The sequence below is a fragment of the Pteropus alecto genome, unplaced genomic scaffold, assembly GCF_000325575.1.
Source record: "Pteropus alecto unplaced genomic scaffold, ASM32557v1 scaffold21, whole genome shotgun sequence".
NCBI lineage: Eukaryota > Metazoa > Chordata > Mammalia > Chiroptera > Pteropodidae > Pteropus > Pteropus alecto.
The window spans coordinates 1,166,823-1,193,700 of record NW_006436282.1 but is presented as its reverse complement, the minus strand read 5'-3'; the positions used below and the strand labels follow the sequence as shown (position 1 = coordinate 1,193,700).

Sequence of the window (26,878 nt, the reverse complement as noted above, 5' to 3'; positions counted from 1 at the left end):
TAGTGGATTCTTAAGTCATCTCAAAAGACTGGATTCTTGGAAGGAAGTAATTCTTCAATGTTTCTCGAATCACATAGTTTGATTAGGGAATGATATGATTCAGACATTAAAACAGTCACAATTTCAAGTTTTTTTTTTTCAAAGGTTTCATTGGATTTAATTGGACTTTAGAACTAATCCTCTTTCCCAGTTCTCTTTCCCAGTTCTCCTTTTCCAATTATTCTTTAACAGACATAGATAATAACTTCTGCTTTTCCTTTTTATCTTGCCTTTAAAGAAGTCATGCAATCAATATAGTCTTTGGGTGGAGTTTTTAAAATGCAAGAGGTTTCAGAGACAAATATTTACCTCTACAGGTAACCGGTACTAGAATATTCAGTACCTAGAAGCCTCTCTTCTTTGAAAGGGATTATCGCCCGATCAGGTTCTCTGTGCACTGCCTCTTTAGGTTGTGAAATGTGGCTCTGGGTCTTTACTGCTTTCCTTTCCTTTATAACAGGTGCTTGCTCAGGGCTGAAGGTGGTGGTGCCATCACATACCGTCCATGGCATCAGGGGTCAGGCCCTCTACCTCCCCGTGCACTACGGATTCCACACTCTGGCATCAGACATCCAGATCATATGGCTGTTCGAGAGACCTCACACGATGCCTAAATACTTACTGGGCTCTGTGAACAAGTCTGTGGTTCCTGACTTGGAATACCAACACAAGTTCACCATGATGCCACCCAATGCGTCTCTGCTCATCAACCCACTGCAGTTCACTGACGAAGGCAATTACATCGTGAAGGTCAACGTTCATGGGAATGGAACTCTATCAGCTAGTCAGAAGATACAAGTCACTGTTGACGGTGAGTCCACTATAGGTGGCAGTTTGCAATGGCTTAGGAGATTAGACTTCTGGGCTTTAGGTCCTGGCTCTGCAACTTTGGGTTAATTAATTAATCCTCAAAGTTCAGTGTCTCACAGCACAAATGACATTATCTACCTCGTGAGGCTTTCTGAGGATTAAATGAGACCTGCATATAAAGGACATGCACAGTGCCCAGCTAAAGGTAATCAAGCAATAAATAGAAATTATTTGTTTGCCCGGAAACTATCAAGTATAGTTGCTGATATAATGAAATGGAGAAAATTTTATTTTCTCTATAACAATATGCACCCTGAGAAGAGCCCTATTTTTGTCGTATGAATATTTTTATTTTGGAATACTGTTTGGGGAGGATGAGACTTGCTCAAGGACCATACTTAAGGAACAATAAAAGTTTCTGGCAATGTCCTCTGAGGGAGAGTGAGTCAGCTAACTTTCAAACATTTATTTTCCTTATTGAAGTGTATAAGTGGCATACCTTAAATATACTATGTCCAAAGCCCAACTTCTCCTTTTTCCCTCTAGACGTTTTTTTTTTTTTTTTAAACAATATTTCTCCATTTCAGTAAATACCAATTCCATTCCATCAATTGCTTAGGCCAAACTTGCCGTCACTGTTGACCTCCTCTTTCTCTCACATCCCACATCCAGTCCATGAGTTAATCCTGTCAGCTTCACCTTCAAAATATACAGAGAGTTCAGTCACTTCTCACCACCCCACAACTGCCCCACTCCACTCCGCCACCAGCTCTGGCCTGGACTGTCCTAATAGTCTGCCCCCCAGCCTCCCGGCTTCTACGTCTGCCTCCTGTAGCTTAAAATCTTCCCACAGCCTTCTGTGTCACTCACAATAAAAGTCAAAGTACTAACAATGGGCTGTAAGGTCCACCGTGATCTCCCCAACATTTCCAGCACTTTCGTGACCCCACCTCCTACCTCTTTTCCCCTCACTCAACTCTGTTCTGGCAACACTGGTCTCCTTGCTCTTTCTAAAACAGGCCAAAGACACTCACACTTCAGGACCTTTGAACTTGCTGTTGCCTTCACCTAGATTGCTATTCTCCTAGATAATAGCATGGTTCCCTCTCCTACTTCCTTTAGGTATCGGTCAAAATATCACTTTATCTATGAGCCTTTTCTGACCACTTTATGTAAAATATAACCTCACTCCCCCAAATACAAAGAGAGAGAGAGAGAAAGAGAGAGAGAGACAGAGACAGAGAGAGAGAGAGAGACAGAGAGAGACAGAGAGAGAGAAATGCAAGTCTCTATCTTGAGTTCTTTCCATAGCACTTATTTCCACCTGACAAATTATATATTTTTATTTGTTTGTTTCTCTTTCCCACCTTTGAATACAAGGTCCACGGGAGCAGGAACTTTGTTCTGCTTTGTCCTCAGCACCTAAAAACTGTTGCTGGCCATGAGTAGGTACTCAGCGTATATCTGCAGAGGAAATGAGTGGAGACTAGAGACTACTATAGAGCAAATACACAGGATATGGAAGCGGATGCCTGAAGAGTAAATTTTTGGGGAGTGTAGGGAGAGGAGAAAATTCTAAAAGGATTTTCATGAAATTCTCCTGTGCAGTATTCTCTCTCTCCCAGAAATTTTTAATAGAACATCCATTGCCTATTAATGTATAGTAAAATTGCATCTGTTTAGAGGAATGCAACCAAAAAACCTTAATAAAAGTTTAGTGCCCACATAAAAAGTCTTCTCAGAAAATTCCCACATCTGAGTTACACAACTTTAGGCAAATGTGTGATTACGATACAAATGTCTATTTTCATGATTGATTCTCCCCATACGCAAGACCTTCGACATGGTACAGATTTGACTTACCTCATCCCATGTGTATTTCCACACATAGACATGTCTGAAATACAAGCCTCTTTAATGTAATAAATGTACACAACTCATTTTTCTTTTTAAATCATAATAATGTAAACAAAAGATATCCCAAATCCTCTGTTCTTGCCAGAAAAAATAAAGGATTAAGTTAAATGGACAAGCCAGTCGTTTGCACCCATCTCAAGACAGGCTGGAGGCCACAGAACTACTCAGCTGCCCTGCAGGTCGCCCTTCAATTCGCTTTCTCCTTATCTTTCATGTTTTCCTATCTCCTCTGGGCTGAAGGCTCCAGTCTGTTTGTTCCGTAATGAACGTTTTTCAGTGTAGGAAACTGTATAAGTCGAGACAGATTTACGTAAGAAGATACAGCAACCCTAATGAAAAGCTTAATAGGAAATCAAAATCTTAATATTGGAGCCAATCGCCTGTCACTTATGTATCATCTCACTCTCTCCATGCCCTGTAGTCATACACAGAAGGAAATCATCAATTTTAGTGTATGTGCTGCTGAAGTGAGCACAAGAAGGAAATTATCAAATGCATCTCTCTCCAAAACTCTGGGGAGTGACATTGCCAGGTTTAAAGCCACTGACTGCTATGTAACTCTGGGAAAATCACTGTCCTTTATCAAACATAGTCAAGAACCTCAAAAATTAATAAAGGTTGCTGAAAATGGTTATGAATACTTATATAATTTCTACCCTTATCTAATGATTTTAGAGTTAAAACTCAGGGAGAAAATATTTACTCATTTTTGGAAATGTATTCATTTGACAGATATTGTTGTGTGGCTACAGTGTACCAGACTCATGACGTAAAACTGTTTTCCTATGTCTTCCAGTTCCAACTAGAATTTATTTTATTTTCTTTTCTTTTTTCTGGTGAGGCAACCCTTGGTTGACCTCACAGATTGCAAGGACCTTGTCATCTTATAATTCCTTATTTTTTATTTATTTTTTTTATGCCTACAGCACCTGGTCTTCCTAGGCAGTCTTCCATCCAAGCACTAAACAGGTCTGACCCTGCTTAGCTTCCGAGATCAGATGGGATCAGGCTTGTTCAGGGTAGCCAACTGGAATTTCTATTGGATTTGTGTTTTATATTTCTAATTTGATGTAATCCCAGTAACACATTTTATCCTATTTTCAGATTGAGTTAGTGTTGAAATGTAGGCTTTGGTTTGTCAAAGTGACAAATGTTGCAACACAATGCAAAGCAATAAAAACAAATAATTAGTTTGTTTACATAGAAGGAAAAGTAAATGGTACATATATGATGCTCTAAAACTTTTCCTCAATCCCCCACAAGTATAATATATGTGATCTTGATATTTTGCAAATGGTGGATAGAAGCTTGAGTTCACCACATCCACCTCAAACAGCTGTTCTTGAGACCTTAGGACAAATCAAGAGAAGGGAGCAACCATGTTAGTTTTGTCTATGAGAGTATACCTTTATGGCATTGGCAAAAGCACGATAAACAAGAAAGAAGGAAGCTGATGTTTTCTACCACTAACTGCATTATTTATAATGCAGTTAAGTGAAGGTTTTCATTAGAAAATCCTTGAAGATTAAGTTCTAGAATGTGGTTATTTCTACTATAAATGGTATGTTTATATGTTATCATTTTGCATTTTTCACAACTTTTTTATTCTCTTCTTTAATTATTGCCTCAACTGTCTACATTCACAAAGTGTGAAACTGTGGAATCATTTCCACGGGATTTAATATTTGAGAGATCTCATAGACTTTTGCTAAAATTCTGTAGTGGCAAAAATAATTTCTCTCTCTCTTGATATTGCAGACCCTGTCACAAAACCGGTGGTGCAGACTCAGCCCTCCTCTGGGGCCGTAGAGTACGTGGGGAACATGACCCTGACATGCCTTGTGGAAGAAGGCACCAGGCTGGTTTACCAGTGGCTAAAAAATGGGAGACCAGTCCATCCCAGATCCATCAACTCCTCTTCTCCCCAAAACAACACTCTTCATATTGCTCCAGTGACCAGAGAAGACATTGGGAATTACAGTTGCCTTGTGAAGAACCCTGTCAGCGAGGTGGAAAGTGACACCATTATGCCCACCATATATTGTAAGTTTTTTAAAATCATGAGTTTTCTTCTGGGAAGTTCTCACAAGGGTGGTCACTGACACTACCGACACCAGATGTCACTTAGTTTTTACTATAATTGTACTGTAGTTGTAATCACACTTCCTAGGCACTGTCTCATCATGAAATATATTCGCTTGCATAACTCTATTTCTTGAAGATCAAGTTGAGATTCTAGCCAGGGGCCTTTCAGGATACATTCTGTGACTTAGTCCATTGTGTGACCTTATTTCTACCAGAAAAAAAAAAAAGAACCTCAATTTCAAGAATGCGAAAATACACAAAAGGCACTAATTTATTCATCCCCAAGGAGGAAAAGTTGGTAATTTTAAACTAGAAGAAGGATGTGCTCTGTAGCTGACCAGAAGGGAAAAACGTTCCCAGGTTGTGGGAAGTGCATGGATAGTGCATTCCAGAGCATGACTGCTCTCCCTACCCATTTTCTCAGCTCCATTTTTAGAATCACGATCGCAGTCAGAGAACACTCAATTATTCTGCAGTTAGGTATTCAGTTTCCCAGGGAATAGTAATTATTTCAGATTTTAATTTCCTTTTTTCTATTGTCTTTATTGTTGTTGTTGTTGAACCTCATGCAAAGTTCATCAAACTCTTCAGTTCATGTCGTAACATAATCACCAACCCAAACAAGATCCCTCTCTTTACTTATTGTATTTTTAACTCGGTCCTCTCTACTCTGTAGCTCCACCTCTAACGTGTTTAATATTGCATTCTAATTTCAGCTTTGCACAGTTTTCAGCCTCCGCGCTAGTGACATTTTGGGCTGAACATTCCGTTGTTATGGGGGCAGTCCTATGCATTATAGCATGTTTGACAGCATCCCTGGCTTCTACTCACTACATAGCAGTACCAATCCCCCTCCAGGTGTGACAACTAAAAATGTCTCTGGACACTGCTATATGTTCCTGGGGGAATGAGGGAAGGGACAAAATCTCCCCTAGTTGAGAACCAATGGCCTATCTCACTGGGGAAGGCTTCCTATCAGTTACCACGTAGCTTAGCGCAGAGCTGCAACAGCAGCAGCACAAGAAAAGTGAGTCAGGGCAGAGGATGACTTCTCACCTCTATGGTGGGAGGATGGAGGTTTTAGCTGGTTGAACCATATGGGTAGAATTAAGCCTTATAAATTCAGAATTCAATGTCTTACTCAGAAACAGAAAAAAAAAAATTATTAAAGGGTGTCAAAGAAGAAGAAAATTAGTTTTTCACAGAGAAATACCAAAACACCACACACTGTGAGCAAATTCTATAAGATTTGTTACAATCATTAGTTGTACTGTGTTTAATGATGGTGTGATTTTATAGCTGAACTTTTAGCTGTATTTTACATATAGTTTTACATAAACTTATATTCAGATAACATTGTGAAAATATTCTGTCTGCTTTTTAAGTATAAGTTGAGAAATAGATTCAAAGAGAAAATATGTAAACTGTGATTATCTGCATGACTAACATTGAATTGGAGTAAAAAAAAATCAGTTTGGGTACATTCTATTTATCATGTAGTCATATTTTTGACTAAATAAGTTATTCTAATTAAATTAAAACTTCCATTCAACTCCAAGTAGCACAGAAGTATTCAAGTTACTTAAACACAGTACAAGAAAATGTGAGCAAAGTGAATGAAATCTAGGGCTAGGTAGACACAGCCTTACATTATTCTTTATTGTTTCATCTAAATGGTTTACATTCACATAGATAAAGCACAAAATGCAAAACAAGATATTATCTACTGAATATTAATCCTGAGGAACTATAATTCAATGCGGTGAGAGACAATAGGAAGTTAGATTGTGTTGCAGCATTCCTTGTTAACTGAAGAGAACCCGATCAAGTTTTGTTTTGACCCCGTACTCTAGTTAACATCATGTCTTCTGGGGAGTTTAATGGATAGCACAGTGGTTATGAGCCTGAGCTGTAAATTCAGAAGGCCTGAGTTGAAGCCCTGGTTCTTTCATTACTAGTCTGCGCAATAGACTCACCCTTTCTGCGCATCATTTTCCTCATCTCTTTATCTACACTGTTCCCAGTGTAAGAAGGATAAGAAAGATTAAGTTACATTTTATGTATAAGAAATCAGTGAGCGGCAAATAGGAAGTACTCGATAATGTTAGCTTTATTTTTCTTTTTTTTCCTTTTTTTAATCTTTGAGCCAAAACTATGCTGACATAATGGCAACATGGCAGCAAGAAATTATGGAAAGCCTGGATAATTTAGAAGATACCTGCAAAGAGAAAACTGAAATACCTTGAGAGAACTTTTTCTTCCCCAAGCATTACCATTTTTTAATTTAATATATTTTTCTACATAAAAATATTTTCTTTACATCAATTCTTTCTCATATCTGTTTAGCTCTCTATCTATCTACCTATCTTTAAAATCTAGCCATAGATTTAAATGAAAAATTCCTGGGGAGGAAGTGCATAAACAATTACAGACACATGAAAATATCATTTGCATCTTTAATTACACTTTTGTTTTGCTGTATAGTTTGTTTTTGATCTTACAAAGTGAAAATAAGATCCTTCTTTCACCCAGGTCAAGTTTATGCCCCAATCTCACTATTATCACAGAATATGCTGATACACATTGTGAAAAGTATAAAAATAGGGAGAAAATCCATAATCACACCTGTAAATGTTGAATATTACGCTTTAAACTCTGTTCCTTCTTTCCTTTCCTGTGTAATTTGAAAGAATTAAAATATCCCAATTTGAATAAATTCAGATACCACATACATATCTTCTATCTACAGACTTAACTTTCTTCTTTACATTCTTTTAGACATAGTGTATGGAACTCTCACAGAGAAATGTCTGTCATGAGTGTAGACTAATGACAGAGTAGAAAGAACACTGAGAAAATTTACAAATTTGGATTCTATTTATACATTGTAAAGATGAGTATCTGCATGATTTAGGAAAGATTTTTTTTTCTCTTATTAAGTGATAATCATATAGTATTAATTTTTCTTAATTTTACATTCAAAGGCAAAAATCTTCACTTAGTCAACTTCTCACCTTAATGAGATTAATTCATTCACTCATTTATTTATTCATTCATTCACTCAGTTTGATTGGATTCAAAAATCAACCATCATAGTCTTGTTTGTGCTAAGCAATTATTACCTATAGAAATGTGTATAAAACATATGTAACGGATAGAAACACCACCCAGACTCGTTAACTTATTAATTTTTCTTACTATCTCTATTTTAGCCTTACTTTGTTTTTGTTTTGTTTTCTTGGTTTGGGGTAGTAAGAATCAGATAAAATATATAATCTGAAGATTTGTCATTTATCCTTTCTGTCGACGTGGGATCGACATGTTTACAATCTCTGTCATTCCATGCAAACTGGGACTACGTGCCTTAGGTGATGTTGTCCCCACTTCTCTTTCTTCACCTGGATACACTTTCCTCTCCCTTCCGCAGTCAGGCTCATCTTCCCCTACGTTGTCTCACCTCTTCTGTGTCACTAGGAGGTTCACTGTGCTCCTACAGCACCCCACGCCATCTCTCTCCTGGTGCTCACTGCATCGTATTTCCCTTGAGTCTCTTCCACTTGCAAGTGTCCCAACCCCAAATACGAGCCCTGAGTTATTCACCTTTATATCCCTAGGGCAATACTTGACACAGATTAAGAATTCAATAGAGGTTTCTTGAGCTTGACTAAAAAGAAACAGATTATCTTTCTTCATATCCTTTTCAGATTCCAACGTTACTTAATGATGCTGTAGTAGGGCTAAATTCCCATTATAGATAAGAACTTCTTGAAATGCTTTGGCCCTTCATTGTTGGGTTTTGTTTTGTTTTGTTTTGTTTCCTGACCTTTAGCAGAGTTCCTCAATAATCTAGTAAATATCACATTCCAATATTCCCCCATAGAGGTCCGCATCCTAATTTAAAATTTCAGTATGAATCACCTATTCTGTTTGCTTAAGGCACTGTGTCTATGACAGTTTCCTTCATGAAAGCAGGAAAAAAAATAAAACAAAATCTATTAAAACTGACTATATATTTATGAGGTGATGATGTCATAATCTGGTACTGGTCTTGGTGGAATATGATGTCAAGCCAGTAATTCAGACAAATGTCTATTTGCAGTTCATGAAATGTATATGCCTTCCAGCTCTAGTTGTAAATAATAACCCGGTAACCACTGCATTTTGTGTGTGACATATGGCGCTGCTGCAGGGAAGTACTCTAAGTGATAAAAATTAAAGAAAAAAAAAGAGGTCATTCACAATAAATACTTACCATCTGCTCACAAGCAGGGTGGCAAGCAGCATCATGATGGAAATTTAGGTTCTGTTCCCGCCCAGCCGTAAATTGTTAAAGAGAACAGATGACCTGTGATTTTATAAGTCATTTATTAAACAGCCATTCCTGAGGCAAAGGGTTCATTTCTCTTGGGAGTTCTCTGCCAAAAGCAAGAACTGAACCATAATCCAAAGTCAAAACAAAATTATCTTTCTGCTTTCATCTTCAATGTTAGAGGGCACACTGGTCGAATCACTCCAAATGTCTTCAATTGGATTGCTCATTCCTATGAATAATGTACTAGGCCGCACCTCACAGCAAATGGATAGTCAGCTGATGTGCCAGTGAAAAAGGAAATAACATCAGTGTAATGAGAAGAAAATAGATTGTAAGCAGTGTGTAGAGTATGAAAGATAGATCTATGTGTGTGCCTGAGGGAGAGAGGGAAGGAGGCGGTGAGGGAGGGAGAGAGAAAGAAAAAGGGAGGGAGGGAGGGGAGGAAGAAAGGGAGAGAGAAAGAAAATAGAAGAAAGACTTGAAGTTCATACAGTGAAATACAGATATTCGATCTCTGAGTGGTAAATTACAAGTGTTTTCATCTTTGTGCTTCTCTGAATTTTAGGATTTTCTGCAATGAACATGTATTTCTTATATAATCAAATAAAATCTGTTACATTTTAAGAAATCATATCAGAAGCAAGCAACTTAAATGCTTCAAGATGTTAGGTTCCAAGAACTTTAAGAGATGCTTGTAGGGGGTTGAAGGAGTTTGGGGTATTTGAGGCTGACTCTGAAGAGCCAGATATATAATTAAGACCGACAGAAGACAAAAGATTATGCCAATCACAAAAATCCAAAATATGGGGAGGTAACAAAATAAACATGAATGTGGGGAAGATAAGCTAAAATAATCAGATTCCTCTCTTTAGAATTATGTTTTATTTTAAACTAGAGTGATGTTATTAAATTAGATAATCAAACTTATTCACCAGCCTTCTCTCTGAATAACTTGTCTTTCTCTACAAATTGAACCCGTTCTCCAAAATGAAAGAATTATTATTTTTGAGAATACTCCATTATGTTGCAAGGTCCTAAGGCAATTCCAAATGAGGAGTTTCCAAAAAAAGCTTTGAGTAATGTCAGCACACTTGGAATGAAAAATCACTCATTTTTATGTGTTAAATTATCAGGCAGTTTGTTTTTATAGTCACATTCTGTAAACCCTGAGAACCAGTGGGAAGGCAGAAACTTAAAATGAATGACTATTTTTATGACCACACTTTTCTTTATCAAGCCTGCCTCGCTCTGCTCTCATACTTTAGGTTTTGTGCACGGACTCAGGTTTCTCGTTCAATTGATCCCTCCCATTGATTTTCTACTATGTGAACTACAACCAGTGCCCACTGGTTAGTGGCCTCTGCTTTCCTATTGTTCTGCCAGTGCTGAAAACTTGAAGGGACCCTGTTGCTGCACTGGGCCTGAGATAAAAGACACAGGAACCATGTCTGTGACACCTCAAATCCCCTCACAATGCCTAGAACAGTGTCATGTGCACGGCAATAATTCAACATTGATTTTAGTTGAGTGAGTGAAAACAACTTTTCATTCCCATTACACAACTTAGTACTTAGTGGAATTCAGAATAAGAGGGTTCCATTTTACAGCACGTAGTTCTTCCCCCTGAGACCATATCACAGCCTGAAATGACAAGAGCAGCATGACGAGGTTCTAGAGCAGTCACGGGAGAGGGGCATTCACTTCTCTTCCCTTTACTACTCCATCTTCAGTTCCTGGTTACTTCAAATTTCTGTTTACTTTCTGAAAGTAGGATCAACTCATGAATGTATATTAGTATAAATCTATAGGTTTCCTTCAGATGTCTCTGTGTCTTTAAGGAAGCAAACACATATAAAGTTTATGTTCCCTAACTAAATATAATTATTGTTTTGCATCTTCAGTTTCTGTTATATCTTAGAAAATTTGTTTCCAAAAGAGTAAATTGGTCAGAAAAGGCTGATCTAACAGAGAACTACTCTGGGAATCTGCAAGTTTGAGCCTGGCTTGCCAGTATCCAGAACGGCTTTAATGTGGCATGAATTATGCTGTTTCAAAGATTAAAAAACTTCAACAGTCATCTAGTCAACCTTTTTATAGTAAAAGTGATGAAAATGAGACCCAAAAAGTTTAAATGACTTCTGAAGAACACCGAACTAATCATTGACAAAATCAGAATTTAACTTAGTTTAGTCACTACATTATTCCATAGAATGAGAGATGAAATAGTCAGTACTTTCTTAGAAAAAAAAATCAGAACCTTTGAGATTAGGTTACTACTGAGCAAACCATACATAGCCTTATTCAGTTTATAAATTTCTTGAGAGTAAGAACTGTGACTTACACATTTTTTATCTCTAATATATTAAATATATTATCTAACACAGTATCTCTCAAACAAGTATTTGTCGATTACTTGATTAAATAAGTACAGAATTAATATATAATTAGACAATAATTTATTGTAGAACTAATAATATAATTAGACTCCAAGGAAACTATTGTGACATAGAAAATTATATCACTTACATTTTTTTAGAGAGGTAATATGAATAATTAAATGCATATATTTTAGAGTCCCAGCTCTACTATGTAATACCTATGTGACCATGGCACAATTAATTTTTTAAATATCTCTTCATTTTATAATGGGAATAATAACATCTATTTCATGTGTTGCTTTAAAGATTAATTGTGGTTGTCTACATAAGTACTTAAAGGGCCTTCAAATGGCAAATATCCAATAATGTTGATTATGATCAACTGAAAAATGAGCACAATCATGCCTAAACCTTGACGTTTTTAGAATATAAGCCAAAATTTAAACTGATTGAGAAAAACCTACCTATCTGGGGAGTATTTTTAAAATTTCTCTCTTTATTCTCTGAAGAAAACAATGGGAAATGTGTCTTCACCTGCAGGTCATCTGATGCTACAGAAATAACAAAATGCTACAAGAACATTGTGGTGTGAGGAAAACCACCATAGGATATTCATGATTCAGTAGTTCATTGATGATAAATGAATATTTGTTAATGATAACGAAGATGTATTTTTTCCAAATGGAATTCTAGGCTTAGCTTGTGGGGAGGAATTTTTTAAATTCTTTAACTGTTAAAATGTCATGAAAATATGAAAATATGGAACACTCCTATGCCTAGTTGCACAAATTTATGTTCTCTGTGAAACTATGATTTTATAAACATTTCCATGACATATCCTAGCACTGAGAAAAACAAATAAATAATACTCAAAATACGATTGTCAAAGAGAAAACAGAGGCCATAATCTGTTTTTAAAATGCTTTCAAGTGAAATTACCGCTTCAGAAAGATTGAATTTGTCTAACAAGATTGCATACTCATCAATATGTTACTCAAAAGCTTAGAACCACAATTATGATGATGACGGTGTCTGTAAAATTGTATATACTAAGTTTCAAAGCTTTCACTATTTCAGTCACATCTCAAATAATTGCTATTTTCATGGATATCAGAATAAAACGTTTTTAGGTCCTTATCATTTTTGGGGAGTCTAAATGAGGACATATCTGCCTAAGTTTAACATGAAGACTTTCACAGAAAACAAAATGCTGCTAAGCTCTACAAAATTTATAAACTATGTCAAGATTATTTATGTTACTCCCTTATTTTTTTCAACTAATGCAGATGGACCTTATGGACTTCGAGTTAATTCTGATAAAGGACTAAAAGTAGGGGAAGTATTTACCGTTGACATTGGAGAAGCCGTTCTGTTTGATTGTTCTGCTGATTCGTATCCTCCCAACACCTATTCCTGGATCCAGAGGACTGACAATACAACATATGTCATTAAGCATGGGCCTCACTTGGAAGTTGCATCTGAGAAAGTAGCCCAGAAGACAGCTGACTATGTGTGCTGTGCTTACAACAATGTCACTGGAAGGCAAGATGAAACTCGATTCACAGTCATCATCACTTCTGTAGGTAAGTGTGACATAAAAGGCAGGGATCCCAATGAAACACAAAAGCATGCTGGCCTTACTCTGCCCCTATTTTATACCTATGCAGAAGAGAATATCACTGTGGGGTTGTTGATAGACTCTAAGAATCTCTTTCCTGAGTTAAGTAAGCCATGGCTTCTATGAGTCAAAGAAAGAAAACTCAAAACAGAATGGAGAAGGAATTCAATTGCTAGATCTGAGGCAATGAGAAGAGAGAACTCAAAAAATTATGTATTTCTAAATATGTATTCTTGCTCTCCTGATTTTACAAACAGGAATATAAGAGAAGCAGGCTACTCATTTAAAAGGCTTATATCTACTGTTGCATTGAGTCAGATGAATAAATCTCCATGAATTGGAAATCTCGTTTTCCTATTATTTGACTCCCCTTCTCACTGTCCTTCATGGGCTTCCTTTCCTCTTTCATAATTTAAACACCTGAAATCTGTAGTTCTCAAAAAAGGTCTCAATACCTGGAAAACTACAAAATTTTATAAGTCTATGAATTTTGACATTCTCTAGGAATCATTTGATTTTTCAGAATGCTCATGGATCCACAAAAGTTTAAGAATCACTGCCTAAAATATTTATGCCCACCAATTTCCCATCCTTCTGAGTTTCCTCTTCTCTCTCTGCAGTATGATTTTATTCTCTTGTATGATTTCATCCACTCCCATGGTTTCATGAAACATTGGTGGATCTCAAATCTACATCTTTAGAGCTCTAAAACTTTATACTCAGTTGCCTTCTGGATGTCTTTACTTTGAAGTACCAGAAGCAGCACATAGATCCAAACATCAAAACTGAATCATCTTCTTTCCCCCAAATCATTATTCTTTCTGTATTCCTTGTTTAAATGAATGGCCCTACTATCAACCAGCCTTGGCTAGAAATCCAAAAGCCGTTTCAGACTCTTTTCTCTTACTTATTGCCCTGCCTGATCACAAAGTTTGTCCATTCTTTCTTCCTATCTCTCAAACCCATTCTCTTCTCTCCTTCCTTCTTGTTTCTCTTTTCTTTTTCCTCCCCTCTCCCTCCTTCTCCTCTACCTTCTTTCCCTTTTACTCTTCCTCTACTACTATCACTATACTTCTGTTCCTACTGTCATGTCCTTCCTGGACTCACCTTAGCATGAAGACAAAGACAAGCCAGATTGCACTTGGGGAACGCCTGGGAGCAGTGGTGTTCAGGGTGCCTATGATTGGTGAAGGAACAAGCTTGCAACAGGTACCACCACTAATACCTTCCCCGCTGATGTCTTCTCTTTCTCTATCTGTATAGCTTTGGTACCTATAACAAAGAAAGAGTCAGAACATTTTGTTGAATAAAGGAGGCAAGAATATAATCCTGGTAATTCTTAGGCTAAATTTTTCAGTTTGTAGCCCTTGGGCCATGCGCATCAAAATTACCTGGAGCAGTCTAATAATGTATTTTCATTATGACACCTCTGATCTATTGGATCAAGATCTCACAGCTAGGATCTGAGAATGTGAACATTTAGCAAGCACATGTGTGACAACCACTTAGTTAGGTTTTTTCCCTCTCTCTATTGCCTTCCAAATTTGTTTAAAATCTCTTAAAGAGCCATTAATAATTATAAGACTATTACAAAACTATAGATTGATAAAGAAATATATAGTGGCTGGGGACTATATATTTCTTTATATATAGAACTCCCAGGACTCCTTAAAGTTGAGATTACTTATATTTGCAAAATCATCTGAGTATATTGGAATTTATTTACTGGCTTGGTGGGATATGAAGAGTGCTACCCAATAGAACTTTCTGCAATGAAGGAAATGTTCGATATCTGCACTATCCAATATGGTAGCCACTAGTCTCACTTGGCTTTTAAACACTTAAAATATGGCTACTAAGGATCTAAAGTTTTTATTTCATCTTTATTAATTTTAATTTAAATGTAAATAGCCACATGTTTCTAGCAGCTATCATATTGGACAATGCAGCTCTAAATGTTTACCTGAGTTATGTTTCATTAGCGCAGTAAATAATAATATATTTCCCTTATAGATCCCAAAGCCTATATGTATTTAGGATGATATAAATCAGGCACTCATTCTTTCATTATTTAGCACCCATTGTGGGCCAAATATTGGGATAGGCATTAAGAATGTCATTTGAAAAAATAATTCCTGCTAAAAGATGCTAACAACCTAATATAGGTAGCAGGCATGTAAGCAGCTAAGGTACATCCTTTGCTTTCTATTTTATTAAATTTTTAATAGGCTTAACTAGCTTTTTACCTTAGTGGGTAACCAAAACATGATTTTGAAGCAAGCCATAATTAAGCATATAAAATAGTTTATCAGCAATCTGGATGTCATCTTAGACTTATTCTTCATGCTTACTGCAAGTGAAACATGGTTGTAATATGTAGTTGTACACTGCCGTGAAGTTTTTACTACTACCTAAATTTTCTCCATGAATATTGAGCCAAGGTATTTTCATAATATCAGAAGCCTCCAATATTTGATTAAGATCTTATTACTAAGGTTCAAAGACAACTACAGTCTTAATATCAAATAATTGCCTTCTGTGAAATCTAAAAAACCTGTTCGACCTGTACAAAGAACAAGCATTTGTTGTTATAGTAAATAAGAAGAGCAGGTGCTTAGTTTTTCAGAGGGATTCGGGTTGTCAACATTAGTGACCTCTCTGGTTTTTAGAGCTATATTCCAACTTCCAAACACCCACAGAACTTTAATTAAAACAGTAACAAATGGCAAAGAAAATGTGTAGTATTGATGTGTTTTGTTAAGTATTTTATTTCTTAAAAGTTTTCCAAATGAATAAATCACTGCAATGCAGTCTATGTGTACACCAGCCTACAATAAAAAAGAAAGAAAGAAAGAAAGAAAGAAAGAAAGAAAGAAAGAAAGAAAGAAAGAAAGAGAAAGAAAGAAAGAAAAGAAAATCACTTGTAACTATTAATTGAACACTTACTGACCATCCACTTGGATGAGCAATCTGTATTAAGATCTGTGGAGAATTTGAAATGATTTTGAGGGATAAAATACCTGCCTCTGAGATGTTTTCAAAACCAAGTTATGTTTAGTGTAACCAGAATCAAGTTATTTCTTATTAACCTCTTCATTTTTAATGAGGCAAAGAATGTGGCCAACCAAAAGTCTCAGCAATAAGGTATGGAGGGCAAAGGGAAAAGGAGTCTAAGATGACTCCAATGTCATCAATATGGAAAGAAAATAATGAGGTCAGGAAAGAATCAAAAGTTTTATTGGGGACTTTCAACTGGGGAGAGGAAGGCTAGAGAATGTGACAATTAGCTCTATGTTTTCCTGCCTGTATAAGACTAAACCAGATGGTGCCTTCCACCTCTGTGGGCTGATTCACATCTAATTTGACTTTTCTGTGTCTCAGTGAAGATATCCTAAAGAAAACAGGGCAAGCTCACACCGCTAGTAAATGATAAAATATCTGAATTCAAAGCCCTTGTTTTTAACCACTATATAAACTGTTTCCCTTGATGTTTCTGCCTGAGCATATCAATAAGACTATAGTCTTTCTAAAAGATATGTCACATATACAGGATAGTGTGTATATTCTCACTATCTTAGCTAATTTTATGCTATATACAAAGGCATACTCTGGTTTGTCTATGACATGTGTATAGTTTCATTTTAATGAGAATTATGAAATATCTATAACTAAAAATATCTAGAATATAAATGTCAAGGAAAGTATAGCAATTAAAATGCTAAATTAGCATCTGTATTTTGAAAAAACAATGATTTTCTTATCTTATTTAAGGGCTTCCTTGAATGCAGGTGTTCTTGCTTTTAAATTGTAATGGTGTATAAATTACTACTGTGCCATGCACTGTGTACCTAAAATGAAACTATTTATGATTAGAATTGAAGTGTTCACATTGAATGATGACATTCAAATGTATAAATTATTAGAGTTCCCAAGGTCCACATGGCTGTAGTTTGAGATTTAGACATATAGAAATGTTTTCAATTTGTATGTGATCTTGATAAATCTATCATTTTTATATTTATTTATATTAGGAAAATGACCCAAGGAAGGAAAATGAGTTTACTAATTTCTTCCATGTACCTGGAAACTTGGGTTAAGATGTCCAAAAGGTGTATTTCACTTTGGGCCACAAGAAAAAACAACTGAGCTCTGACATCCAGATCCTGAGACCTTAGGTGACATCCCATGAGCATCTAGCATATAAGTGTGTCTGTCAGATGGGGCCATGATGGAGTGTAGAAATAACATGCTCTCCCATATGGCACCTTCATCAACATAGGGACATGAATCAACTGGCATAATCAGATAAAAGACTGGATGGGAGAGATCTCAGAACTCCATCCTGATCTAGAAATAGGCACGCTGACTGGTGGCATATGGCTGTCCTGTTTGGGGTGCAGTCTCTCAAACAGCTGGGTTGCGATACCATGGATACCACACCTCTTGCCCATATTTGCACTTAATATGTTATTTCATTTTATTTGTTTGCTTAAGGAGGGGGCAAACAGCATTTGCACTAGGGTTTTGGTAAATGAGTCAATCGTGTTTAAATAATAGGGAGGATGGCATGCTATGTGCTAAAGAGTAGAAATCTCTCAGAAAGGAGGAAGACTGGGGCTCCTGTCGGTGTCCAGAACTACATTCAGGATCCCTAATCATTCTCTGTGGCAATGAGGTCAGAATATCTTTTCTGTCTTATTTTCAAATTGTGCTTCCGGAAGTCTGTCTCTCCTAAAAACACCTGCCTAGAGCTGAGACTATAGCAACCATGCCCCTTGATTTGATTCCTTGACATATTTGGCACTTTTTATTTTGCGGAAGGGAGTGCATTTCAAATGCTGGACCTGGTAAATCTTGTGTGTTCTGAAACAGGATGAAGCCATGTTAAGAGCAGAGAGCCAGGATGTTCATGTTAAGAGCAGAGAGGAGAGAGGGAGCTAACAGGAAAGATCGTTTCTTCGGTGAAAAGGTCTATCCCTGTTTCTCATCTCCAGGGGAAGGATGTTTGGTCTTTGCCAGAGCCAAGGTTTTGGGCTTATAGGAGCTGGTCACTACAGGGTGGTTGGTTCTCTGATGGAGGGCAAACAGAGCCAGGGGAAGAGAGGCAAGAGGGCAATGAGGAAGGAGTCTGAAAAAATAAGGAAGTGATGGTAAAGGGAACGAGAGGGATGCTCTGTAGGACAGAATATGCAAAACTGGTCATTTTAGGACAGTGACAAAAAGTTAAAAATGAAGGAGAAGATGTGTCTTATCTAGTGTAAGACACCTATTCATTGTATATTAAACCTACTACCAGGCCTTAGAATCCTGGAGGTGCCTGGCAAAGAGCTGATGTATGCTAGAATGCAACTTTACCAGAGGATGAGAAGTACTCTGAATAATAATCATTAGCATTATCTCAAGTTTAGGAGGAAAAAAAGCTGAGACTTGAGACTATACTAAAATGTTTTTCTGCAGTTTTTCTCAGGGTAAAACAGCAGAAACTTGATTAGAATAAATTAGCACTGAATACTTCTTTGAGGAGTGAGAAGTTATTAAATTTTGGTGAAGGCAGCCTGGCTATGAAGAATTGGGAGAGTCTGATGTTAGAAAAGGCTAGAGAAAAAACTGAATATATAGGAGCCTACCTGCCAATTACAAAACCATTCTCTGACCACAGATTAACAGGAAAAAAACTGTACTTGTGGTCAGAAAAATAAAACCTATGTTCCAGTCTCAGTTCTAGGACTTACTGACTGTGGCCAATATTTTACTTTCTCTAAGACTATTTCTTTATCTGCACCTAGAAATGGTGCTTTAGTTTTATTATTATTATTATTATTATTTTCACTATTACTAATATAATACATCTATACCAAATAAATGGGGGAAAACGTACATTTGGTTTCATGTAAACATAATGCTCACACATTATGCTCAACAAAAGCATGAGAATCAATTAGCTATGTGAAATTAAAAATAAAGAGTATTGTGCTTTATTATTATTTCTAAATTATGTGCTATACACCCTTTAAGTCAATAAAAATTGTAACTTTGTATGTATATATGTGCACCGTTTTCTGAGACTCGGTTACTAGCATGCCACTGGATATAGTGTCCTATTTACATAATAAACTTCATGTAAAACTCTCTGGCTGCCCCAAATTATGTAATATCAGACCTATAAGAGAACTTAAAGAACTGTTACTAATGTGAAAATCCAGACCCTCAGAGTCAAATGGCTCAGCAGAAGTTTTATAGCAGAAGATGACAGGTGCCGGCCGGACATTTATTGCAGAGCTGAGCAGCCACCATGTTCTTCACCGCACCCGGATTCTCCAGGCTATTCCTGCCACTGCAGAACTGAAGTGATGTCCCACCCGTGACTTTCACTACAACATTAAGCTGGACAGAGAGAGGCAACTTCTTGATTCATTTCCACATCATCAGTTTCTGATTCACACAGTAACATGAATGACACCTGTTACTCTCATTTGTTGGACATCACAACTACTTCTCACGTTATAGATTAACTGTATGACTAAACATATTGTCGTCTGGAACTACTGTTAACATTGCCCTGGTTAATAAGCTCTGTTAAAATAACATCAAAGTGAGGCAGCGACAAAGTGTCAAGAGCCTGGGGTCCCTTCTGGACTCTGTCACTTATTACTTGAGCGACTTTGGCAAGCCTCAGCTTCCTCATATATAAGAGGGGATAATAATAATAATACCTCCAAATAAGATTGTTGTGAACATTTTATAGGTCAATATGTATCATGCGCTCTTAGAACAGAACTTGTTATATTATAAGTACTCGGCAAACGTTAGCTATTAGCACTGGATTTTATACAGAAATATTAATAAAAGAAATGACTTGCAAAACAAAGTGATTTTTAGTCACAAGGTGGGACTTTAAGTATTTTGACAATCAAACACGCATTGTATATTAGGGATTACAATTTCTTTATTAGTCAAAAATTAATAGTGTATTTGAAATAAATACCTCCCCTTTCTCACCTTTAATCACATACCACCTCAATTCACATACCTGAATTATACTAAAAGAGTGAGATGGAAGGAGAGAAAGGCCAACCTTGTAACTGGGGATGTTGTATACAATGAGATCAAACAGATATAAGTTAAACTGTGACAAACACTATTGAAAAATATGACAGGAATTATTTGCTATATCTAGTACAACGCATCAGGGTTATCCTGGGCAGCTCATCACATTTCCAATCACAAATATCCTTAGAGAGTTTAGTGTGTGTTCTCCAATAACTGCATTCCTTTTATTTCATCTCTCTCATTCATATTCTCTCTCATACACACACACACACACACATTTGCAGTAGTGTCTCATTTAAGATAAAGCATAAACAAGTCAAACTACAATTTATTATTGATCTGTAATAAAATATTAAAATATGTTTGTCTTTTCATTTAGGACTGGAAAAGCTTCCACAGAAAGGGAAATCACTGTCCCCTTTAGCAAGTATAACTGGAATATCACTCTTTTTGATTATATCCATGTGTCTGCTTCTCTTATGGAAAAATATCAACCCTACAAAGGTAGGTTAAAATTAGAAAAAAAATTTTAATTGTGTTATATATGTACTAAAAAGTATCTTACTGTGTTTTTTCTCTTTTGGTTTTAGTTATAAAACAAAAGCTAGAAGGCAGGTAATGCATACGTTTCTATGAAAATAATTTTTTTCTTGAATGCTTTTTCCTCAGTTACTAAGACTGACAGAAATGCCAATTTGTCTTTTCAGGCCAGAAACAGACTACAGGAAAGCACGAACATTTTCAGGTAATGGCCAGGCTGAAAGGGGCTATTATCAATGTAATGTATATTCATTCGTTAATATCGTTGACATTCATTATTATATATAATGTACTGTTGATATAATACTAACAATCCTTTACCTTTGAATAGTGCCTTCACTTGACAAAGTGCTATCACTTGTATTGGTTTTATGTAAATCACACAAGTCTGTAAGATAAGCGCGCTTTTTTATTATTAAATTTATTGGGGTGACATTGGTTAATAAAATTATATAGGTTCACGTATACAATTCAATAATATGTCATATATATATTGCATTGCGTTCACCACCCATAGTTAAATTTCATTCTATAATCTTAAGAGGGAAAGGTACTTGACTCCATTTTACAGTCAAGAGAGCTAAGTAAGTCTGAGAGAGAAGTCGTTTGCCCACTGTCACTGAATCATGCTGAATCCTGTTCCACCGATCTTATTATTACTTTGAAAATGCCCAGGATTCTCTCATCTTGTTAATTCCTCTGGCAGATACAAAGCTGGCAGCTCCATCCCAGGGAGCAGAGGAAAGGGAGGCTGGCCAGGTTTGGGGCTTCTTTGTCCCCAGCATGCCCCTCACTGCCGTCACCACTGACTCCTTACTGAGTTGTTATAAGTTAACGATGGGACTTTTGCTCAGGCCTTGGAGTCACACAAAGCTGGGTTTCAGTCCCATACATGCCACTTTTCCCCAATGTCGCCTTGGGAAGATTATTTTTCCTGACGTCAACTTCCTCATCTATACAACAAAGGTAATAACTTCCCCCAGGGTTGCTATGAGAGTTAAACGCCATGATGTATAAGGGGTGCCTAATATGATTCCTGGCTGCTTACTAAATGCGAGACTTCTTCCTCTTACCTAATCCTTTCTCATAAATGATAGAATGCCGGAGCTGGGAGAGGCCCCCAGAGAGACCATCTGGTTCCTCCCGGCCACCCACTCCTGCCATTTTTCAGATGATAGTTTAACTGATCTTAGCATTGTACTATATTACATTTTGTATACATGAGTAGCTATAGTTATTTACCTATTTTTATTAGTCCTAGTGATCTCCGTTAGATCTAGCAGGGTACAGTAGATACTATGGGTGGCTTAAGAGCTGCTCTGACCACCAGGGCGAAGCCTTGGTGGCCCTAAATCTCTGGTAACTGCCCAAGTTTCAAAGGACAGGCCAGCCCACATGTGTTTATTTGAATATGTAATACACTATCCTCATATCAGCCTCTAAGAGGATTGTCCCAATTCAGTTTCAATTCTCAGCTTCAGAAGAAGTGATTTCTAACACCGCTTAGAGGCAATATGACTGTAGGGGATTAGGAAATGTTAAATTGTTTTGATACACATACCACTTGAAGCAAACAAAAAGATAAGTTTTACAAAGGCTTAAAACACAATAGCAAGTTGAGGTATTTGGTTTGTAAGTAATACTTGTTTTCCATTTCAGGCCATGAAGATGCTCTAGATGACTTCGGAATATATGAATTTGTTGCTTTTCCGGATGCTTCTGGTGTCCCCAGGGTTGGTTTCCCTTGTGGCTGATTAGCAAAGAAGTAGAATTCTGCTTCACCAAAGGTGTAAGCAGCACTCATTTAAGCGCTTGGGCATTGTGGTCAAATGGCTACATTACCCTCAGCAGTATTTGTTTACTCATTCTGTAATGAATGGTGTAGCTGGATCAGGAGAGCTAAAGCATCTTTCTTAGACTTTAGAAATAAGGCTAGCAAAAATACGGAAGTTACACTAATTCATTAACATTGCCTGGTAAGCTCAGTGAAGAGAGAACAACTAGGTAGGTCAAGAAAACTGAGAAAATAGGAAATCAGGAGACTCCGGTTTAAATCATTCTGCATCATTCAATTTCACTTCACTGAAATCTCTGTCCCTCAGTTTCACCTTCATTTCCCCCCTCATATCTCTTGAGACATTGCAAAGACAATTGCTGTAATATTAGGTTAGGTAAGTTAGTTATGCTCTTCAGAAGAAAGGTACCGTATAAACTCAAAGTATGCAAGTTCACAGCTTTCTTTTAGTCTAAAGGTTCATGAGACGTGAGAGGGGACGCTTTTATACAGTTGAAGCCATATTTTTCAGTCTGCAATGACGGGGTCTTTTAAAGCAATCGGTTTTGTTTCACACACATGCAGAATGCTTCTCTGAGCTACTCAGCTCATTAACATTGTTATAGATTTGTGTAGGACCAATCTTTTCTTGGCTTCCTTATTCCCCTATGATTAGTTCACTTAAGGAAAGGGCCATAAACAGTCTACTTGCTTCTGGGTGTTTTTAAAACTAGCATTAGGGACTAGTTACCTTACTTGTTTAGAGAATTCTATCAATATAAGATTCATCCAGTAAGTTTCCTGGCCCCAGACCTTATTTCACAAATGAATGTGATCAATGTGGGGTGGGGACTGATTGGATTTCATCCTCTGTAAGGGTGAGTAGGTAGCACTGTGCCCACATCACACCGATGAAGAGCAGAACAGCATTGCAAAAGCTTTGCAATGCCCTATTCGGTCTCAGACCAGATTGGCTCACCCTTCGCTTCTACAACCAAAAAGACAAAAACAATATCCTCAAACAGCTTTTCACCATGGCAGAAAGCACCCCTCTCAGGTATGTGGTTGTTAAATGGGAGAGCAGAAAACTGAAGAACTGAAAAGACTTGGAATTGAATTTTTGAAGTCAGGAGTTTCTTTACAGTCATGCACAGTTTTTATTCCTACGAATACATTAGACAAGAGTGAGGTCTGTGTAAGAAACTTTAAATTTAGCCTTATGACTTATTAGTACTCAGTTTGAAGATTTTATTGGGAGGACCTCTATTTGCTGAAAATGCTACAATCTTCACAAACTTGAGGCAGAGAAATGAGTGCTATCATTACATATCAGAAGCCCCACTTATTTCTGTCAAAAGTAGAATAACTTAATTTGGAGACATGCCCATCTCCAAAGTTGAAAACTCCTAAGGAATCAGCTGAGGCTCTTCATTGGTGGTGCCAGGTGCTTTGAGAAAAAGTGAGAAATCAACACCAACAACCAAAGGAGGTCGATGAGGACCAGCAGATAGGTAGGAGGATATGTGTGATGAGAAGCCAGAATGGCAGTTATGTGTGAAGATTAGCAGCCAAATGCAATGGCTTTGAGAAGAAGGAAAAATAATAATGAAACCAAGATCTGAACATTGAAGTTAAGGGAAATAAATTGAATTAGTAATTTTCTGAGTTTTTAAAAATCAAGATCATCTCCTCCCTCTACTTGCTATACATTTCACTTTAGCAACTCTTTCAGAAGCTGGACAGACAGCAATGGCATGAACAAATTTATTACTTGTTAACAGCTCTAATATTAAGTTAGGTAAGTTAGTTATTATCTATAGATTGCTTTTATCATAGCCCCTGAACACCTCCATACCAAAGAAAGTTGATCTCAAGTACAAACTATAAACCAAAATCTCCTTGACACACAAATGATAGGATGAATCATGTATTCTAGGGCTGCCCGCGAGAGCTTTAGCAAGTGGAATGGAAATAGGCAGTTTCCAGAAAAACATAAAGCTAAGATGTTCCAATATAACCTAGCAGGTAAAACTGGGATGAGATAAAGAACTTTCAGATGACTTATCAAGAACAGAGTCCTCTAGGTGAGCTGTCTAAATATAAAGGACAGGAAGTGATCAGAAGTATAATGAAAATAGGAAGAGTTTGGGATAAGGAGAGGAACCAGCCTTTAGCTAAATAATTGGAAGGCAATGTTTATAGGAAGAGGAAAATTATCAAATGCAAGGAATGGGAGTTAATAAAACATGAATTTCAGTTTCAATAAAATACATATTGGCTTTTACCAGACAGAAATACACTACTAGATTTTCCACATTCATCTAAGCCTTTAGTTTTTAGAACCCACTGCTACATTCAGACAAAAATATCTCACTTTGTGTGGTCTATATTTTTTGGCACTGTCTTTACTAACGTGCAATGTGACGAGGGCTCTCGGCTGTACATCATTCTTTCTTTTCGACCATCCTTGCACACGTAATTGGCAAATAGTGTCAAAAAGGTAATCAAGATGTAATATAAAAAAATAATACATGCTCTCTGACTCTAAGCTGTCCTGATATCTTCTCTTTTGCTGTTTTTTTTCTTTCTATTATATGTCCTTTACATTACTGCTAGCTTTTTTTCTTAAATGAAGAAAAAATAATAATAGCCTTGTCAAGCTATTCCTTGTCTAACTTCATAGCTATGCTGCTGCACTAAGTACCATAGGGTAAGTGCAGGAAACTGTAGCAAGGAGGAAATGAGCATTGTAGGGAAGATAAACAATTCAAATTCTCTACTCATCACCATTTCCACTTGTTTTCAACAGTGCAGCATGTGGAATACTATTTATTAGTCTGCTAATTTTTTTAATGTACATTTTCTAGATGCCAAGTCGGTCTGTTCCAGCCTCTGATGGCGTATCGGGGCAAGATTTGCACAATACAATTTACGAAGTTATTCAGCACATCCCTGCCCAACAGCAAGACCGTCTAGAGTAAGTATGCACTTGCCTTTGGTGACCCTAGTTTGGAGGGGCTCGGCATGCAGCCCCCGCTTTCCCTAGAGTTTATTATAAGGCTCAGAAGAAAAATGTTAAAATGGGAAATTATAGTTTCTGTACATACTTACCCACCTGATAATAATCTGAAGAAACAAAACAACACACAAGTATCTTCTAGGGCCCTGGGCTTGGGCCAGTGGAAGAAATGGAGAGCTCTAGGATCCAGCATTTTCCTCCAGTGAGTCCATATCTGGCCATCAGAGGGATCGTCATGCCAGTTCTCAAGCCACCTTGCTTGTCTTAAGAATTTTCCAGTGGCAATAGTGGTTTTAGAGCCAATGATCTGTCACTATAAATAGGATCAAGAAAACAAAACAAAACAAAAAACCTACAAAATGTGCTCAGCGCTGTCACCATACAAATGCCCAACCCCTTACAGACTCAAAGCAGTCTGCTTTCAAGTGAATAAAAGCACAGTGAGAAACACAGTGAGAATAGAAGGACAGTGGCCTCCCACCGAGAGGGTAAAACCTTAGCAAGGCCAATGCCAGGAAACCACTTATCCAGTTAACCTCACTAAGGAGTCACCAACCTTCCCTGCCTTGGAGAAACTAAACTTGCAGCCTTCTAAAATAGTGAAATGAACTTCCCTTTTTTGTGTGGGCTATAGCTGCTGGCAGGCATAACTGCCACAAATCATCTTCCATCATTTCTTTTATTTGTCATTTATTGACTTTGAAAAGAACATCAATAACCACATACAGGAACTTCTCGCCCACCACCGCCCCCGGCAAAATAAACAGTTCTAGAAAAGTAATTCATGCACACCTCTGGATAAATACCAAAAATAACAGTTAGCAGTGATGAATGCATGGGAAATCACTTTCAGGGAGGAGACCCAGTCCTGGGGGATTATGCAGTCATTTAAAGGCTAAGTAATTGTCAAGAGCACCTCAGAGGACCCTATCAATGCATTCCTATTGTCCCAGGGAACTTGGAGACATGGGAGTCAGGTAAATTAGAAGCAGACCCTGACAGAACTAAGAACTTCTGGTTTAAAAAGAAAATCGTTTTAAAGCATTATAGTTTTAATCTAGTAAAACATTAAGAGTGGAATATTAATACATGACAATTTTAAAAAACTCTCTAAAATGATACCTAACCCTCTTTACTTTCTGGAATAGAAAATTAAGGGATATTTTCCTTTGTTAAATATAAGGAATAGAAATAATTTTAAAAGTATGTCTCTTTCCTAATTTTAAGATTGTGTTCAGTTAAAAATTTCATCCTATTTAAATTCACTTGTTTTTCTACATGTCCTTTATTCTACATATCTATTTTTCTAGTTAGAATGCAAACAAACCAAATGAAA

At 37.0% G+C, this 26,878-nt stretch overlaps 1 protein-coding gene across 1 annotated transcript; it reads left to right on the top strand.

Moving 5' to 3' along the window:
• The first annotated feature begins 456 nt into the window (after positions 1-456).
• HEPACAM2 (HEPACAM family member 2) lies at positions 457-25,504 on the top strand. The gene is given in 9 exon segments (XM_025046942.1): positions 457-850; positions 4,525-4,809; positions 12,828-13,124; positions 20,589-20,690; positions 20,693-20,713; positions 20,800-20,824; positions 20,917-20,954; positions 22,409-22,482; positions 25,391-25,504. Coding segments are annotated over 9 exon segments (1,350 nt in total).
• The last annotated feature ends 1,374 nt before the right edge of the window (positions 25,505-26,878 follow it).